Below are 18,860 nucleotides of genomic sequence, written 5' to 3'. Positions count from 1 at the left end.
GGCCTCCCTTTCTAAAGATTGCAACAAGGTAATAATAACCCCTTAACCTTCTGGACTGGGCTGGCCGCCTTGACCCTCTAACTGGTCCCTTTCTTTGGTCCAACTCCTTTTTGAACCTTTACAAGACTTTTGTGCACTGCAACCGTGTGACCTTGGACACATTTCGTTTGATCCTCTTAAAGCGGATCCGGCCTCTTGAACTCTAACTTCACGGTTTTACTTTGCCTTCCTCTCTTGTTATGTTCTGATAAAAGTGTTGGGATCTGTTTCAACTTGTTCTCTGCTCTTCTCTCCCTTTTAAACCAAATTATTAGAGTGCCATCTACGTTAAGCGCTCACCGCTGTCTGAAAATAAGTGGGGCTTTACTTAAGACTTGTCTAATATTCTTTTAAGGGAGTGTATATCTTTTAGTGACCGTGTTTTGGAATTGCTTACTATTAGTGCCTGTGTGTTTTTCTAGATGTGGTTTTAAATAAATAATTATATCTCTTTTACACCAAGCCCTGGTCAGTGTTTACTTGTTCCCCTGTGTTCTCTTGACCTATTGTGAATACTCTGTATACTGCCTAACTCTTCTTGAGGGAAGACTGACTGCTCAGCCACACCTATCAAGTGAATCTGTGTGGTACAGACTGCTACCAAGTGGGTTTACTGCCAAACACCTGTAGTCTTAAATCTTTTGCAGTGGTCCCAGAGGGAACTGCACAGGTTTCTGCCTAACAGAGAGTGATGAGGGCTATAATAGGACTTGCAGTGGCAGGCAGACTTCAGTAGAAGCCTGTCTAACCACAAAAATAAGAGATCCTAGAAACCAAATGGGGCGAAAAAAGCAAAATAAATTTAGGGCTGTAGGAACTTTTTTATCATCACCTTTTGGGACTAAACTTTATTTTGGGATCCTTCGACTAAATCAATGGGGCTTAGTACCATACCAGGCAACACATCTACAAAGCTTGGTGTTACTCCAATCAGTAAACATACACTTTCACTCCTTTTTCAGAAACCAAAATAATTTGAGGCAATGGTAATCACAACACCTTATTTTTGTGTTTAGAGTTTTTGGTTTTATTATGTTTCATCAAAAACAACCAATATGTAATAACTACTTATCACACGGGGACACTTGCAGGAGAACATTTCAACATAAGAAACATATATAACAGCTGTGCAAAAGTGCAGCTTTCATAATCATTATTACCTTTATATTAACATGTTATCGTCATGCTTTTAAACTCCTTTGACAACCCGCACTGAACAACAGTGATTTATCTTTTTATTGAGCGAACATAGCTAGTACTCATTAGCATATTTATCAGAAATATGAATTCCCTAGACGCAACCTTGGATCTGTACTTGGCAAGTTTTTGAGCACTTCTGAACGACAGAACAAAACTTCCCCCTGTCGAACAATTCACAATTTATACCCAGGCTAACATAGTTGTCTTTGGTACCTGAAAGACAAATACATTCTTGCCCATTCGTTTCCAGTTTGATACTTCACTAATTAGACTAAGAGGTGACTTGGTTTATTTAAAATAAATGTGAATTACCTATACCTATAATTCCCTAACAGAAGCTCAATGTTACCCAATCCCTGGTTCTCTCTAGACTTGACTATTGCAGTAGCCCCCTCCTGAATCTACCTTCTTCCACTCTACGACCCGTCCAGCTAATCCAGAATAGGGCAGTGAGACTTATCCTTGGCCTCAAGCCCAGGGACTGCATCTCTCCTGCCCTAAAAAGTCTTCATTGGCTCCCTGTTGCTTCATGGATTAAATTCAAATCCCTCATCATCATCCACAAGGTTGTCTGGTGCCGGGGGACCACACTATCTGCAACTCTCTTACTAAATATTCCCCCTCTAGATCCCTGTACTCCTCTGACACTAACTCTCAGTGAGGAAAGCGTTTTGCTAAACAGAGGGGAAGTTTTCTCGTCTGGCTCCCTTCTGTGGAACAGCCTACCTCTCCGTCTTTACCACCTCCTTCCCTCCCTCTCTCTCCTCTGCTAATCTCACAGTTGCTTGATTGGTGTCCAGGGCCCTTGTGCGTCCTCGGGGCCCTGACCTCCAACACCGAATCGCCCCCAGCTTCTGTCTATCCTCTGTATTTGCCTCGCCACATCCTCCACCCTGGACGCTCGCACTTAGCATACATTGCACTTTCGCATTTTGCTCACCCATGAGCACCCCATCACCTATCCCATTCACCCTCCCTTCTGCACTTGCACGTTCTGAACACTCACAATGCATAGTAGGTTTGCCCCCGCCCCCACTGTATTTAATATTTGTTTTTTAATGTTTCACAGACGATCTAGACGAATGCCTTTCTGGGGTGGATGGATGTCTTCTGTTGTGAATTCTCTGTAGTACGGGAAGCCGGGACTCTAAAGGGTAAGAAGAATGATTGGTGAGTGTGTGATTGATAAGAGATGGAGTGTTCGAGATGGAAAGAAAGGAGAAAGGTCTTACTGGAATACCAGTACCAGGAAAGGCTTCTACATGGAGCGAAGAAAACTCCTGGAAAGGGAACCCGTCTGGAATAAATTTCCCAATTGCTCCGGTGGATCCTGTAATGGAAGGTGAGTAAGTGCAGGAAATGAAATAAGGTAGGAACAGAGAACGGGGAAGAGACCACTCACTGTGTTAGGCGGGAGGAGGAACAAGAGTTCACCCGATCGGGGACTGAAAGAAGGAGAGGAGGCTGGATTCGGCAGACCCGGAAGTACGGGCGAACTTGGGCGAATCGCGGGGAAATGGCACTGGAAAGATGCTCTACGGTACAAAATAGAGTGGTTAGTGTAAGCAAGAAAAAAGGAGAAAGAATGTTAGAGGAAACTGATTCTCCCTAGATGCGAACGTACGGAGCGTCTCTGAAAACAGTAGCGACGCTACGAAGAGAGTCCCGCTTCTGCTTTAAAGGGATCACATGACTTGCATCCAACGTTCGTTGAGGACGTGGAAAGACTAGACCGCTAATACTTGTACAGGCAGAATTGGCTGACTCCAGTGAGACGGAGCGTTGTAGTGAACCACAGAACCTTCTCTTGTAAAACAATGACCATCGCCTAAATGGTGCAACAGCGCCTAACAAACGAAAAATAAATAAAACCGCGAGATGGAAAAACCTGACTATTGGGTTTTAGGGATGTCCAACGTACGATATAGTTCAAGGTCCGGTACCAAATGTTCCTCACTAGTAACACCTAAATCTTTCCTAAATTGTTTAATTAAGCTCCTAATATTTTTCATCATTTTAAGAGGATTAAACTGTACTTCGCTTTGACCCACCTCTCTGCTCTGCAGCGGCAGGCCCATTCTCTATCACTGGAGTGTAGCCAGCCGTCGCCGAGTGCATATCGGCATGCAAAGTTCACAGACTATGGCTTAGCACAGCCTCAGTGAAAATCATGCCCTGCTAGCACTGGACCCTGAGGGCAGTTCAGTACATCTGAAATCCAAATGTTGACACTCTCTAAGCTTGGACTGCAAAGGTTGAATCTCTGTGTAAAATGCAGAGCCCTCGCCTCTCAATTTAACTATCAAATCATCAATTTCTGTGACCTGCACTTGGTAATAATTAATTGCTTCCATTTTTCATCATCTTCAGACATTAACCTAAATACCTCATCTTCTAAAGATTGAATGTCCCTAGAAGGACTGGTTCCTATGTTTGTGTAGTGCCTGCACTTCTGACAAAGCTAGAACACCGTCTGTCTGGACACCTTCTAAAACCGTCTTTAGGTGAGCAATCTCCTCTTCACTTTCCACCATCTTCCCCTTTTTTGCGCAATCTGTACATTATTTAATGGATCACATTTGGATTGCAATTATGCACTAAGCTGTCCCTTTTCTGGGCTCTCATCTAATTGAGACACCTTTTTGCAACACATGACTGCCAACTCACATTGCAAGCCTGTAAGGACCTCACCATCCTTCATTTTCAGATCAATGAGCCTGTGCAAAATGAAACATGCGTTCACTCCAAGGTGAACCAAACAGTCTTGTGATTTTCTGTCCTCAGAGTGAAAAAGCCTGAATAAGCACAAATCAAGCACAGTCCCCCCTGCAAACAACTGCGCAGGGCCTTCTTTATCTACTTCTGCTTTCTGCTACTATTCACTTTCTTGCCAACTCAAGATATTTTCTGATGTCCAAGTTGCTAAAGCAAAAAACTTGACTTCATTGTAATTGCAGAGGTCGGCAATTTCAACCTCCATCATGTTTGCAATGTGCCAATGTTATTTAACACACTGTGCCAGTAGTGTGCCAATATTATCTAATGCACAGTACCACTAAGATGATTCTCTAAAACAGTTAAGTGTGCACAGCACAGTATGGTCACTATAAAGCGCCACGCCTAACAAATGCACTTAGCCACCCATGCCAGCATTTCCCACCAAAATGTCAGAACTTTTTATTTGGTCTCCTTTCATGACTACGCTTTATTTCAGCATCCTTTGCCTAAATCAAAGAGGCTTGATACCATGCCAGGCAACACATCTACAAAGCTCAGTATTATGGTAATTGGTTAATAAACACTTTCACACCTTTTTCAGAAATCAAAATAATTTTAGAAGCAGTGATAATCGTAACTTGTTTTTGTTTAGAGTTTTTTGTTATATTATGTTTCATCAAAAACAACAAATATGTAATGACTACTTATCACACATGGGCACACTTTGCAAAAACGCAGCTTTCATAATTCATCATTACATTATATATTCCCATGTTATATTCATGCTTTTAAACTTGCTTGACAACCCCACCCCACAACAGTGATTTATCTTTTTCTTGAGACAACCTAGCTAGTACTCATTAGCAAACCTGGCACAAAACCAGGACGAAACCGTAGATCTATACTTGGCAAGTTTTGGAGCACTCCTGACCGACAGAACAAAACTCCCTTTCCAAACTATTCACAATTTACACCCGGGCAGACCTAGTTGTCTTTTGCTACCTCAAAGACAAATAAGTTCTTGCCCTTTTGTTTCCAGTTTGACATTTCACTAATTAGACTATAGGAGGTGTCTTAGTTAAAACATTTTGTTACCTACACTTGCCAAGATTTTAGTGTCTGCAGTCTCTGCTTGCTGTGCATTTCGTTTCACTGGATCGCATCCTCCCTTCTCAGCTACTGTCTTTCTCTGCCAAGAACTGCTCTCTCCAGTGTCAGTGAGCCCCAGCACAGTGCCCGGCTCCCCACAGTTTGCACAGTCACAGCAAGCCGGTCTTCAACTGATCCGATTTCCTTAATTTTCCTTTTTCTCCTTTGCCTCCTCTCTCTGTTCTTGATTTTTGCACGTCCAATTCCTTTTTTCTTTCCTCTCCTCACTTTTTAAGCTCTTTTTTTCTCCTTCCATCTACCTATGCCTCTTTATGAATTCTTTATGGTTTCTCCACCTATTCTCAGACACCATTGTGATATCATGAATGATGCGTCTGATCAATCACTACCCCCCCTTTAGCCAACACCCCTGGTAACTTTCCAGCCTTTTCTGTTCTTTTCTACGATGACCTGTGCACAGCAGTTATGCCCTACACCGAAATGTGAAACAAAACTTCCTTTCTGTTAACTGTTTTGCACCAGCCTGAGCAATGAAATTGTTGTTTCATGCGCACATTCTCCTGTCTCACTGTGCTCCGAGTTAAGCGTCCGCCAAACACTGCTGTTCAGATTTCCTAAATTAACTTTGCAGTGTGAATGTTCGTGCACCTGCAGTCTGCAACAAGGCTTATTGCCTAAGCAAACTGTTAGAAACCAGAGGGTGTCTCAGCCACTAGTTCCTGGGATCACTCTATCAGGTGGCCAGGGCACGGCCATCACCTTTGGATCCAGACCTGGGGGTGGACCAGTGCGGGAGGATCACCTGGGTGAGGGGTCTTCGGGGGGTGGGGGTGAGGCTTCCGATGGTGAGACATGGTATCCCCCTTTTTTTGTTCATCTATCCCATCCTATTTTATAGGATTTTCCAAAGTCCCAACTCCTCCCCGCCCCCACCTCTTTTTTCACAAACACTGGGCCGAGGATGAGGACGACTAAGAGCAAACAGACTAATTCTCTCACATTGTACTGGTATGTCCTTTTAAACTTGTCAGGGTCAGGCAAAGTCATACACCCGATACCAGTTGGCTCTCCTCACACGAATAAAAGGCAACACCTAAAGACACACTTGGAGCAAGGTGGAACACGAGCAGAACATCCGGGACAAGGGCACAGACAATGGAGCAGAGCAACGGACCAAGGGACGCAAGCAGCGGGCCAAAAACCCCAAGGGTTCCCTACCGGAGGTCGTTGCCTCCAACAGACAGCGAAAGACGCGTGGAGAAGGCCAGATCCCATAGGTGAAGATTGCATAGTGTTCCAAGGATACCAGCAACCGTCCCAGGTGAACAGCAGATTTGGGGGGGCGAGGCCAAGCCTGTGGTACTAACCTTGACTCGTGAACTGAAAATAGTAAAACAAGAAAGAAGCGCACACAGCCGGTGAGTTGGCAAGCAACCTAAGAGACTGGTGTGTGTTAAAGCAAATGATGTAGCAACATTTTATCAAGTGAAGGCTGCACATATGTGGATGAAATGCGAAGAAAGTCAGACATGTGAATGAACTTTGAAGTAAAAAGCAGCTGAGCGATCAGCAATACTAAGTAACTAAGTGGTCCAGGCAAAAGGAAATAGCCCATTCAAAAGTCTCTGTGAATTGTACATTCTAGGTGTTATAAAGCAAACAGACAGCGAAAGCCAATTCAGTGAAAGTAACTGAAATTTGAGTCGAAGTGGTCCTGTGGTGCTCTGGTAAAAGCGCCACGCACATTCGAAAGGTGTTTGAGCTCAATTGAGGGAGACCCGAAGTACAAAAAACTTGGGAAAGGGAGCCCCCTTGCAAGTTTGTGTTGAACTGTGACTTGAGAGGTCTGAGCCCAGCAGAGGGGGACCTTCGTGAACTTTACGTTGGAAATATATTTTGGAAAGTAAAGAAAAAGACTTTAACGTGGAAGGCCAGGCGGGCCTCAATCCATGGTTTGGGACTGCTTAGAGTGTTACAAACCGAGCCAGAGTGTGTCATGCTGCCTACAGGGACAGCCTTACTCCGTGAGGTTTAACGTGAGGAAGAGAGCTGGTTCAACTACCTTTATTCTTTTGAACACTGATTGTTCCTTTTGCGTACATTTCTCCTTTTTACACTTTTTCTGTACTACCTGCTTCCGCATATATTAGCAACCTGGGTTGCTTAGGGTTCAATAAGACTGAGTAACTCTATATCAATTAATGTGAGTTCCGCAGTTATACCTGCGTTTCCAATTACTATCGCATCTCCAACAACAGTGGACGTCCACACCCGACCACTGCCTTGCCCCCATATTTGTACCCAGCTTTAGTTTAAGGGATGGCCGAAAACCAAACCTTGACCTATACGGTAGATCAGACCTCTGAGGTAATTAGTGGCCCGTCCATCTTTGATCCTACAGGCACAAATCAAATGGTGGCTCATTCCAGTTATAACGAAGATCTGCTTAAACTTAAAAAGGACTACTTCAGGACTGAACTGCACAGACATTTTCTCTGTGAATATTTAAAGGCCAACGCTATTCCGGCAAATTAATAATCAAATCAATTTTGTAGATGATAGACATAGTTTACCCCTGCCACTGCTGTAATTGGGGCTTGCTCCTACCTCCTTCCGCAAGAGATGGGACAGGCATTAGGTTTTGTTAGCGTATGCCATTTTGATTTGACTGACGCCACTAGGACTTTTTTGTTCGTTTGATGGTCAAGACTACTCCCATCTTGGTTATAGGGCACATTAGGAGTTTCTGCGACCCCCATCATTTTCATAAACGTTTTACAACTTGTATAGATTGTGTCAGTGTCATACTTGAGAAACCATGCCTTCCCTACAAAACCCACTCTGGCCCAAGTCTATTTGCTAATGTCAATAGTACTTCAATTAGCAATGTCATTTTAAGGCTAACACCCTGCACTATGCTATGCATCTGCTAAGTTTCTCTGCTAAGTCTCCCTACATAATCCGCCTACAGGGGTGGCATAAAAAGGGAAGTAGACCCCCAAAAATTGCATTTTACTTGTATTCTTGCATAGCTGTTTGCAAGCTGCTCACAAGTCATTTCACTCTCTGTGCCTCTCCTGGACAGTGCAATGATCCAAGGAACCAAGAGTTAATCTATTTATCCTTTCTATCGGGTTTTTCAAGCAGGGCACTGACGGGTACAGATCTATACTTCTACCAATTTAATGTGTAGATGGATGGTTTCAGGGCAAATACCTTGTTCATGGTTGTCGAGAAGGATTTTCTTTTTGCTTCTTTCCTCCCATAGACCTTTATGGGACACCTTTTCTTTTTGTTTGTTTGATTGATGACCTGACTTTTTGAAGGTAGGTAAAGGCTTCTGATTTACTTTACTTGCTTTATGCTCATTTTTATGCAGAAACTGATTAGTCCATAAGACTATCAGACCTGAGACTATGGGCATGCTTTACAAAAGCATTTTACAATGGCACAATCCCATTGAAAAACACATTATAAATCTGGCCTTATGTCTCTTTATTTAGTTAATGTATTTTTAAAGCTGCACACATCACCCTAAAGTGAAGTTTGGTTAGGATACTTTGTCTCCTTATAACCTTTTTTTTGTTTTGTGGCTTTTTGATTACAAAACCAATATGTACAGGATGGGCTGGTGGCAGGGGGACATTTTTCTAACATGTGTGAACCTTTTACTTGTACACTTTTGCATTTACCGCAAATGGCTTCTGAGAGTTGCTAGCACTCTAAAATGGCGCTGCCACAAGATTGTCGCTTTTCCTTTGGCTATATTGTTCTTGGCCCTTCTTTCTGCCATATCTGGTCTGAAATAGCCATATATGGAATGCCCTTTCCTAAGGAAAGCTTCCGATTTCCCATGCGAAGGGGTGTGGGGGGGTATTTGCGTGTGGCTGGATATGGAGGCAGGGTCTGTCTCGTCCCAGTCAACATCCAAGTCCCTGAATGTCGGTTGCTGCGCAGATTGTGTGACCAGTGGCTATCCACGATTGAATAGCCACTTCCAGTTTGAATCTTGCAATTCCTTGCCATTGATGGACCTGGGCGAGCTCCCAGTCCAAATCTTTGCTTAAAGGAGGATTCCTGCAGCCATTCCACAGATCATCATTGGACACAAGACCCCTAGGAAGAAGTGCAGCCGCTGACGACTTGAGGCTGACCTTTGCAGCTGACCATAAACTCCAGTGAAGTTCTGGTGAAGCCCTGCTCCTCTGCCTAATATGAAGACCCTCATCAGTGCTTTTACCCCTGGACCAGTGTGAACAACCAGTCCCGACCCCTACTCGAAAATCCCTGCCTTCTGAAGTGTCTCTGGGCTAACCAGTGGATTAGCCCACTCTCTCCTGGTCTACCTCGCTGCAGCTGTTGCCTGTACGAGTGCATCCTGGGAACTTGAATGATCGTCAGCTTGTGCTACCAGTTGCCTGCTCCTGCATTTTTAGCCTTTTAATCCCAATGGAAGCCTTGCATTGCCTGCTTCTTTGTGTGTCCATAGAATATTGCTTGTCGCAGCCTTATGGTGGTGACTCCTATTGAAATCTGCCGTCTTCGCTCTGTGGAAGTGTCTTCAGTTATTCAGCTGGAAGGTGCCTGGTATCGAGATTCAAGCACCATAACCGACCAAAACTAAACCCTGCGTCAGAGCCTGATCTTGGCACCCTTGACTTCTCTGCCTAACTCAGCCGACCAGGTACAGAAGAACGTGTCGCCACAGGAATCCAGAACCTCAGCAGTGGTCTCTGGTGAAATCGGAGTAAAGGTGGTAAGTTAACATACCTGTTCATTTTCCTTTCTATCCTCCTTAGGGTTACATGAGCGTAACATCCTGTCCCTACCTCTCGCTTTCCTTACCTAGATCAATGGCAATCTACTTGTGGATACCTTTCTGGGCCTACCCTAGTGTAGTGCTCTGGAGGGAGTGCTTACCTGAACTCGGTAAGCATAGTAAACATACCTGAAAAGTATAGCTTTGGAAATTATGACCTTAGGGGCACTAGGCCCCAATCTTTCTTAGGGCTGGACATATTAAGTGCTGGGGAATCAGCCCAGTGTTGCTCTAAAGTGTTTCTACTGTGTTTTATGCATCTGTCTACTTGCGTGTATTGCACTGGTTTTGAGTCGTATTGATCTTCTCCTACAGGTTAATGCATGTATTTTATAGTTGGTGTGTGACAATATTTGACTAGTCGTTTCATTGCTTAATGTAGTGCGAGCAGGGGGAAAAGCCATTACTGCCCTGTTTAACTGTACCTCCTCTCTTGTTACTTCTATTATTTAATTCTGTAGTTTGCTGCACTTGGCAGTTGTATGTTATCCATATGTCATTGGTGAATTGTCATAATTAGCTTGTGGGGCTCTCGCTCTTTTCAAGAAATGTCAAATTTGTGTGGGCTCGCATTTGCTGCTGTTTAAAGAAAAAATTAGGCTTTTTCCCTCTTTTCTAGGAAAGTTGAATCTGTGTTCTTGCATTGCTGCTGTTTAAAATAAAAAACAATGGGCTTTTCCCTCTATTCCTCCATCTAGGTTCTTCCCTGTGTCATGATAACTCGCTTCTAGGTGTCATGCATTCTGCTAAATGATGTAACCCAGGCCTTTTTTCCCTTTCTGGACACTTGACTCTTGATTGTTACATTGCTGTTGGTTGTAGTTGGTGTTGTGCTCTGCAGTTACTCCCTCTCTCCCCCTTTGCTTCTCTCTGCACTCTCCCTCAAAGATGCTCTAAATCTCCCCTATCTTCTTTAATTGCTACTCTATCATCTATCCTATCCCTCTGTCAAAGTCTGGAAGCAAAATGTTCAAGAAGGATCTCCTGATCTTCAATCCAGGCCTGCCCATCGCTGACAACTATGTCACTGCTTCTCCCAGGCAGACTACCACTGACATCCTCTTTGTCGTTCCTTCTCCGGACCTTTGGATTCCCCTTATGGTCTCTGTGCTCTCCCCTTTCTCTTCCCTTAATGGTGGCCCCCGTTGGGAGGTACTCTTGACATCCTTCCTGTCCTCTAGTGTCAGCATTAATGCATATCTAAATGGCACTGTCATGGTCCAGGGCTCTCTCAGCCCAAGCGCCTCCTTCTTGATAGGCGTCTTCCGTCCCTCATCAACTTCCTCCCCTCTCCTGCCAGTCCTCTTTCTGCCACACCTCTAGCCCCTCTGCCACCTCTGACAGGTGTACCACATTCCTGTACCTCTCCTCGGAAGACCTTCATAAGTGGCAACCTGCACCAATTAGCTACCCTCAACTCTCGCTCAGCCGCCAAACACTCCTCTGACATCTGCCACCTCCTTGAAGACCTAGACGTCCTCACTCCCACCGAGATGTGGTTCACTGCCAGCTCTGTCACAAGTTTTGACACGCTCCTCCCTGTGGATTACAAGATCCTCTCCATTCCCAGGCCTGATCTTCCCTCAGTGGATCCCTGCTACTATCCTACCAACTCAGGCCTACTCTTCTTTTGAATGCCTTGTCTACAGGCTTGGTCCTCTCAGAATGGGCTGACCGACACTTCTTCTCTCCTGGCCTCCTCCACCAAGCGTCTCCTCCTCTGAGACATCAATATTCACCTTGACTCCCCTGATTTGGCCTCTGGGCTCTTCTGCAGCCTCTGTGACTCTTTCCCTCTCCATTCTTCCCTCCGGTCTGACGCACTCAGCCAGACACACCTTTGATGTTCTCATCTCTTCAGACATCCCCATACCCAACCATCTTATTACTTCTCTCTCCTGGTCTGGTCATGCGCTCCTGTCCTCTCACCTGGACCTCCTGGGTCCCCCATCTGCACTGCCAGCCACCTTCTCTGTCATTCGACCTATGAAGTGAGTGTCAGTTGCTGCTTTTGCCGCCTCCTTCGCTCCTCCTCCTGCCACTGACCCTCACTCTGACACAGCCCTTACTAGTCTTCCATCTCCAACACTCTGGACATCCTTGCCCCGGTCATGAGGATCCACATGAACCCTGCCTCGAAGTGCAACTCCTGGTATGACTCCGACCTGGCTGCTTTGAAATGCAGAGCAGCTTAGCGGAAGTGGCAGGCTTCAAGCACATCCTCTGACCAACTGGCCTGCGCCTGCTCCAAAGGCAATACAGATTCTCCATCCCCTCGAAGAATAGGGCCTATGTCCAAGCTTGCAGCTCTGCGAACACTAACAACATGGATGAACATTGTCAAAATCTGCAAGGAACTCACCAACCCTACTGCAGTCTCCACTTCTCTGCCTTCCCTGGCTGGGCCTCTGCACTTCTCTGGTCTCACTTCATTCTCCTCTACTCCACATTCTTCTCCTGCGCCTGCTCTCTGGCCTCCCTTGGCCCCCCTCTACCCGCCCAACCTACTCTCCTCTTTTGCTCCCATAACACCTTATGAGGTTTCCAGACAAATCCGCTCTGTGAAATTCACATCCAAACGGTTGCTCCCCTGATCCTCCAGAACTATCAAGGACAACATTGTCTCCATTGCTCCAGCCTTGGCCAATTCCTGCAATCACTCCTTTGCCTCTGGATCCTTTCCCTCACTCCTCAAGGACTCCCTCCTCAAAAAGCCTTCTGCCATCCCTTACTGTACGCAAACTACCACCCTACCTTCATTACCCCCTTCCTGGGCAAACTCTTTGAGAAGCTGGCCATCTCCCAGCTTATCCACCACACTGAATCTGTTGGTTGTCTCCACAAGCACCAGTCTGTCTTCGGAGCTGCCAGAGGCACGGAAACTGCTCTGCTGAACACCTGCGAAGACTTGCTCTCTAATCTCGATTCCAGCTACCTTTCCATTCTCATCCTTCTTGACCTTTCCTCTGCCTTTGATACGGTCAATCCTGCCACCCTGATAAATAGGCAGTGTGATAACCTTGGCATCACGGACCTGGCTCTGGACTGGTTGATTTTGGTGTCCAGACATTTGGTCGACTGAAAACTGGTCAAAAGACATTTGGTCGACGCAATTTCGTTAAAAACCAAATGGTCGAATTTTTTTATTTTATTTATATATATATTTTTTGGGTTTTCGTTTTTTTTTTTTAAAAAAAGGGGTTTTTAGAAAAAAAGGGGGCTGGGAGGGGGACCCCCCCCCCCCCCCCCCCAAAAAAAGGGGTGAAAATAAAAAAAAATACAAATTCGACCATTTGGTTTTCGACCAAATTGGTTCAACCATTTGTCTGGTCGACCAATTTTTTTCAACCAAATGTCTGGTAACCGTTGATTTCCTTGCTCTCGGACTGACCTTCACAGGTTCAACTGGGCACTTTTTCCTGAACCAACTCACTTTCCACATGCAGTGTCCCTCAGGGCTCTATCCTCTTGCCTTGACTTTTCAACATCTACCTGGCCCCCTAGACCATTTGATCTCCACCTTCTCTTAACTTCCAGTGTTATGCGGATGACCTGCATCTCTCCTACAAGCTTCCCTCATAGGCTTCCTCCTCTCCCTCTCTCATCCCTGGTTACCTGTCTGCTATTCAGGCATGGTGCACTGCTAACTATCTGTGGCTTAATGCTAGTAAGATGGAGATCCTTCTCATTGGGACTCCTGCACCCTCTTTCCCTTCCACACACTGGCCGTCCTCAATGGGCCACCCTCACCCTCCTGTGAGGCAAAAAACATTGGTGTAATCTTTGACTCCTCTCCTTCGTTCCTCACTTCATGGACCTAGCCAAGAAGGGCCACTTTCAGCTGCACCTCCTCAGAGGCATTCTTCCTTTCCTCTGCTTCCCCCAGAAACTCAATGTCTACAGAGCTATGGACCTCTCCAGGATGGACTAATGCAACAGCCTCTTCCTCAATCTCCCTAACTCCTCCCTTCGCCCCTTCAACTAATCCATAACAGGACTACAAGACTTATCCTTGGCCTCAAGCCCAGGGACCGCATCTATCCAGTCCCAAAATCTTTCCACTGGCTCCTGGTTGCTGCAAGGATCAAATTCAAGACACTCTGCATAATCCACAAGGCTTTCTGGGGCCTGGGACCCCTCTACACCCAACTTCCACTCCCTAAATACCTCCCTAAATGCCTTTTGGTCGATTAGCTCTAACTCTGCAAATCAGATTATTTTCCAAGCAGAGTGGGGGGCTCCTCCACAAATGCCTCCCCGCCCCTCTCAGACTTGAGCCGGATCTCTAAGTTCTGGAAGCTTCTCAAGACCTTCCTTTTCTCTTCTTCCTTCCCTCTCTCCCTCCCCTGCTAATGTCCTTGTCTGCCTCTTGACCTGCTGCCTGGTTTCTCTAGAGTCTTACAGGGCACAACGGCCCCCCTAATCCAGTCTACCCCTGCACTCGGTCTATCCTGACCTCCAGCCTTCCGAAACTGGCACTGTCCTTCCGGCCCCTCCCCCCACACTAGCCTGGCTGTGCCTGCACCCTTGTAGCCCTTCCGGCTCCTTACCTTGCACTTAACTCGTGGACCTTCCTTTCCCTGCACTCACTGCTTTCCACTGGCTATATCCACCTGGCCTCCCCTGGCACTCACTTTTCTCACAGGCCCTTCCAGCCTGACCAGCACCCACCCCCTCCCCCGCCCTCTCTTCTGCACTTCTGTTACTGCTCTTGCACAATCTGAATGTATCCAGGCCCACTAGGATTGTTTTGTTTTGTCCTCCCTGTTCCCCCACCCTCTTGTCTTGTTGCGCCTCAAAACACTTGTGTATAGGCGTATTATAAATACCCAATAAATAAAGTTTGTATTTCAAAAGCCTAATAAATCATTACATATTTTTGTACTTGCCTGTCTAACTGGAATTATTGTGTTGCTCTGGTTGGACTCATTGTAGCCCCCTCCTACATGTACCACCTCAATGGATTGCATTGACTAAAGTCTACCTCGACTCGTACCACCTAAGGAGACATTGTCAAATTTCTTATCGAAATGGAGATAGGCCTGCGTTGATTGTGGAAGGGGATACATAATTCTGCCCCCAATGTGAGATAGATGAAATGTCAGTTGGTGAAATGATGCCTGAGGTTGGGACATATTGAAAGGTCATATAGGAAGTATAAAGAGGGAGTTGTCTATACACATTGAATCTGCGGTTGGATATGTGGATGTAAGATGAGATGTTCTTCCTAAAATATAAAAGATGTGAATGTGGCGCAATAATAAGAAACATGCAATACTCTTATACGTGGATGTTTTGTTAAGTTTCTGTTAGCAATGTTTTTATTCCATTTCGTAGCATTATCTGTTTTTTGTTTTTGTTACAGGCATTGTCCAAGTTGAATCAAGTGAAGAACCTGCTTACCTCTATGATCACTGAAATCCATCCAGGCATTCGCAGCCATGTTGGGCCGCAATCCCTTGTCCTTGAGGCCCTCTGCCTTCTTCTTGATATCATCACACCAAAGCTCAGGCCGGTGAGTAACCCCTTTCTTGGATTTCATGTCCAATATGTTAGGCATTCTCCTTGATACAATTCTCTACATGCTCAGCCCAGTGTTGTTGAATATCATTTTCCCAAAACTCAGACCATGGAGTGTTTACTTCCGATGAGTGCCATTATACCAAGGTTTAGACCCATCCGTAACCTCATCTCATTGATGTCATAATCTTAATCTCTATAGCCACTTGCCTTGCATGGTTAATAAACTGAGATGTTGCAGAAGTATCCTTTGAAGAGGCTCTATTGTTCTCTACTTGCGATTGTTAATTTGGAACCTCTTGCCCCTGTTTCTCTGACAAGCTTTCCGTTGCCAGACAGGGTTTCTGCAACCCTGACCGCAGCAAAAGGATACTGTTTGGAAAGCATTGGTTTTCCTGGAACTGGACGGGTTCCAGTCTGCGTAGCTTATATTTGGTGACTTTGCCACCTAACGTTTAAGATGGTAGTTTTTCAACACCAACATTGATACTAGAGGACCAGTCTGCGGGAAGATCTGTAATTCGGCTAGGGTTTTGCAGTGGATTGCAGCGCATCTGTGGGTCACCCTCCATGTAATATCCTTCCGTTTAGTGCAGTTATGTCTTCTCTGGTCTCAAGTTTGTTAGGTCATTTTTTCTTTTATTTACGCTTTGTAAAATTGCATATTTGTATTCTCGCATATTTGAATTGTTTCATCGAACTGTTGTGTGTATTGCCTTCGAGTGAAATATTTTTTTCCATGCAACTTTTCTTTTGTAATAGCATATGTTGGATACCTTATTTGTGGTGTTGATTACCAAAATAGAGCCCATCTCACCCCTGTTTGATGCACATTAATCATCCATTTCAGTTTTGTGTACCTTTCTTTTTTTTGCCAATTTGATTTGCACAGCTCTTGGCAAAAGCACTTTATAAATTGCAATAATATACAAAAAATACACAGCTTCATCATATTGGAATACCCACGTAATGGAACGCTATCTCAAGGTTTGGTTGTAGGAAACAGGCCAAATCTGTTCCTTGATAACCAACATTTTCTAGTTTAGTGGAGCCATCTTGCTACTAATATAGACGCGACAGGGTGATCTTGAAAATGGGCATGGTTAAAGAAGTGTCCGAAAACATAATAGTGGAGTTAGGCAATCTGGAGGAAGAAAATGTGGAATGTAAAGAATGTACAACTCTTTAAGAGTACACAAGATGAATAAGTACATTTTACTCATGAGAAAGCTTTTCGAAGGGATTGGTTCCTCTGACGTATTCCACATCTATGACAAGTAATCACCACAGCTGTGCTGCTTCGGAAAACTTTCTGCGTCCTGCGTCGATGACATCGATATGCTGTCCTCGAGGGCCTCCGTCAAGCCGACGTCACCGGATGTTATAAGTAGGACGCACGACACCCATAGCCTCAGTTTCATTTTTTCCGCGAACATGTTTGCTTCGGAGATCTCGGCGCGCCTCGGTTCTTCTAATGCTATCGGTTCTTCGAACTTGGTTTGTGAAATTATCATGTCTTCTTCTTCTAACCTGCGGTCGGGATTCAAGAAGTGTCGGGACTGCGGTTCCAAGATGTCAATTACAGACCTGCACAAAGTCTGCCTCTGGTGCCTCGGCGAGGACCACGCCACTGATGATTGTGACGAATGTCAGTCTTTGACGTCAAGCTGTCGGTAGGTAGGGTTTCCAAGCCCCGAAAGTTGAAATCCGCTGGGCTTTCGACGGATGATTCGAGGGGCGACTCGCCGCATCGTCGGCTTAAGTCCCGGGGGTCTTGGTCCCGGAGTGGTTCCTGCCATTCCTCTACCTCTTCGAGGCACTCAGTAAAGCGCCGTCACCTGTCGCCTTCCCTGTCCTCGTCCGAGGACTCCGCCAGACGGCAGGTAGCTTGTCCTACCAAGCATTCCTCTCCTGCGGAATGGGACACATTTCGTAAGGAAATGTTGCAGATTTCCGAGTCGCAGGGCTCTGTTCCGTTTGCGCCTTCGAGAGAAGCTGGCAAGGAACCCGCTAGGGCCACCGTTCGCACACCTTCGGGCTTGGGCGGGCATCACGATCACCGGTAACCTTCGAGGTCCTGGTCGGAAAAGGTGGATCTCTCTAGCCATGCCCGCTCCAGGTCCCGGTCCTAGACGCCCTCGAGACCGGTAGAGCCTGTGAGGTCTTCTAAGAAGATGTTGACGCCATCGGCGCCATGTCCGTCGAGGGACTCTCCATCGTGCCGAGGCTGTTGAAGGACACGCTCGGGGCACCGCCCTTGAGGTCTGTGTCGAATCCATCGGCGCCACGCTTGACGCCGATTCCGTCGAAGCCCTCAACGCCTTTTGAGGAGGCTTTACCAGAGGTACCCCGTGAATCGGTGGAAACTCCGAGGGAGGACCTGAAGAAGTCGATAAGGCCTGTATTTGAGCCTTTTTCTGTGCCCTCATCCAGGGATTTATTCCAGCCTCTGGATTACATCTCTGAGGTGGATGAAGGGTCTGAGGAAGGTGAGGTTCTTGATGACCTGTTATCTGGTCATAGGCAGTTGGAAGACCTGCGTCAGTCTTTGCACAAAGCCAGATGTCTTGATACCTCCGTGGAGGTTGAGTTTGGCAGGCCTGAGCCTGGTACGCATGCTGAATCTTCGTACAGGCGACTCATGTCAAGGGTGACAGAGTACGTGGCGTGGTCTGTGCCACCAGTGGATTTTCTGCAGGATGACCTGACAGATATCCTTGACCAAGGTCCACCCACTGACCCGGTGCTGCCATTTCATATGGCTGGCTTTACAGAGAAGGGTGGCGGCGGCTTGTAGTGCTCCGGAGAGTCTCCCGGCTGTAAGCAAGTTGTTGCTGAAAAAATACCGTCCAATCAGTAGCGACCCCTGCTACTTGACTACGCACCCTACTCCTGGAGAGTTTGGTGGTGCAGGCAGCTATGGCCCCAGCAAAGCAGGCGTCGTACCCAACCATCCCTCCTGATGGGGACGACAAACGTTTTGATGGCTGGGCGAAGAAAGTATTTCCTTAAGGGCGTATGGCTTTACAGGCAGCCAACTCTGTGTGTGCCTTAGCACGTTTCACTCACACTCTGTGGAATTGTGTCTTTGGCGGCTGAACATATTCCCGAAGGGGAGGAACGGGATGGTTTTCTTGCCCTCGTTCAGGAAGGCAAAGGTTGCCATGTGTGAATCCGTTCAGTCGGGTCTGGACATGGCAGACTGTGTCAGCCGGTCCATGGCAGCGAGCACTGTGATCAGCAACCACGCAAATCTGGAAGTCGGGGTTTGCTCCTGACGTACAAGCCCAACTTCTCAACATGCCCTTTGATGGTGTCCATCTTTTTGGCAGCAAGGCTGACGAGAGCCTTGAGAGGTTCCAGACCTCCAAAGCTGCAGCAAAGTCGTTGAGTGCTGCAGTTCGCCAACCTGCGCCTTTTCGTCCTAGGGGACAGCAATGGAGGGGAGGTTCCT

The 18,860-nt window shown here is 46.2% G+C and overlaps 1 protein-coding gene across 2 annotated transcripts in view; it reads left to right on the top strand.

Moving 5' to 3' along the window:
* CHTF18 (chromosome transmission fidelity factor 18) overlaps window positions 1–18,860 on the top strand; it is a 1,093,968-nt gene that overhangs the window by 500,514 nt on the left and 574,594 nt on the right. For both annotated transcript variants that reach the window (XM_069647269.1, XM_069647267.1), the window contains exon 17: window positions 15,252–15,401. In XM_069647269.1, the coding sequence (XP_069503370.1) occupies window positions 15,252–15,401 (150 nt within the window). The remainder of the gene's footprint in view (window positions 1–15,251; window positions 15,402–18,860) is intronic.

This window comes from Ambystoma mexicanum, chromosome 2q (genome assembly GCF_040938575.1).
Source record: "Ambystoma mexicanum isolate Mex_15411 chromosome 2q, UKY_AmexF1_1, whole genome shotgun sequence".
Taxonomy (NCBI): domain Eukaryota; kingdom Metazoa; phylum Chordata; class Amphibia; order Caudata; family Ambystomatidae; genus Ambystoma; species Ambystoma mexicanum.
The sequence above is the reverse complement of the archived record's forward strand: the minus strand, read 5'-3'. Positions and strand labels throughout refer to the sequence as shown.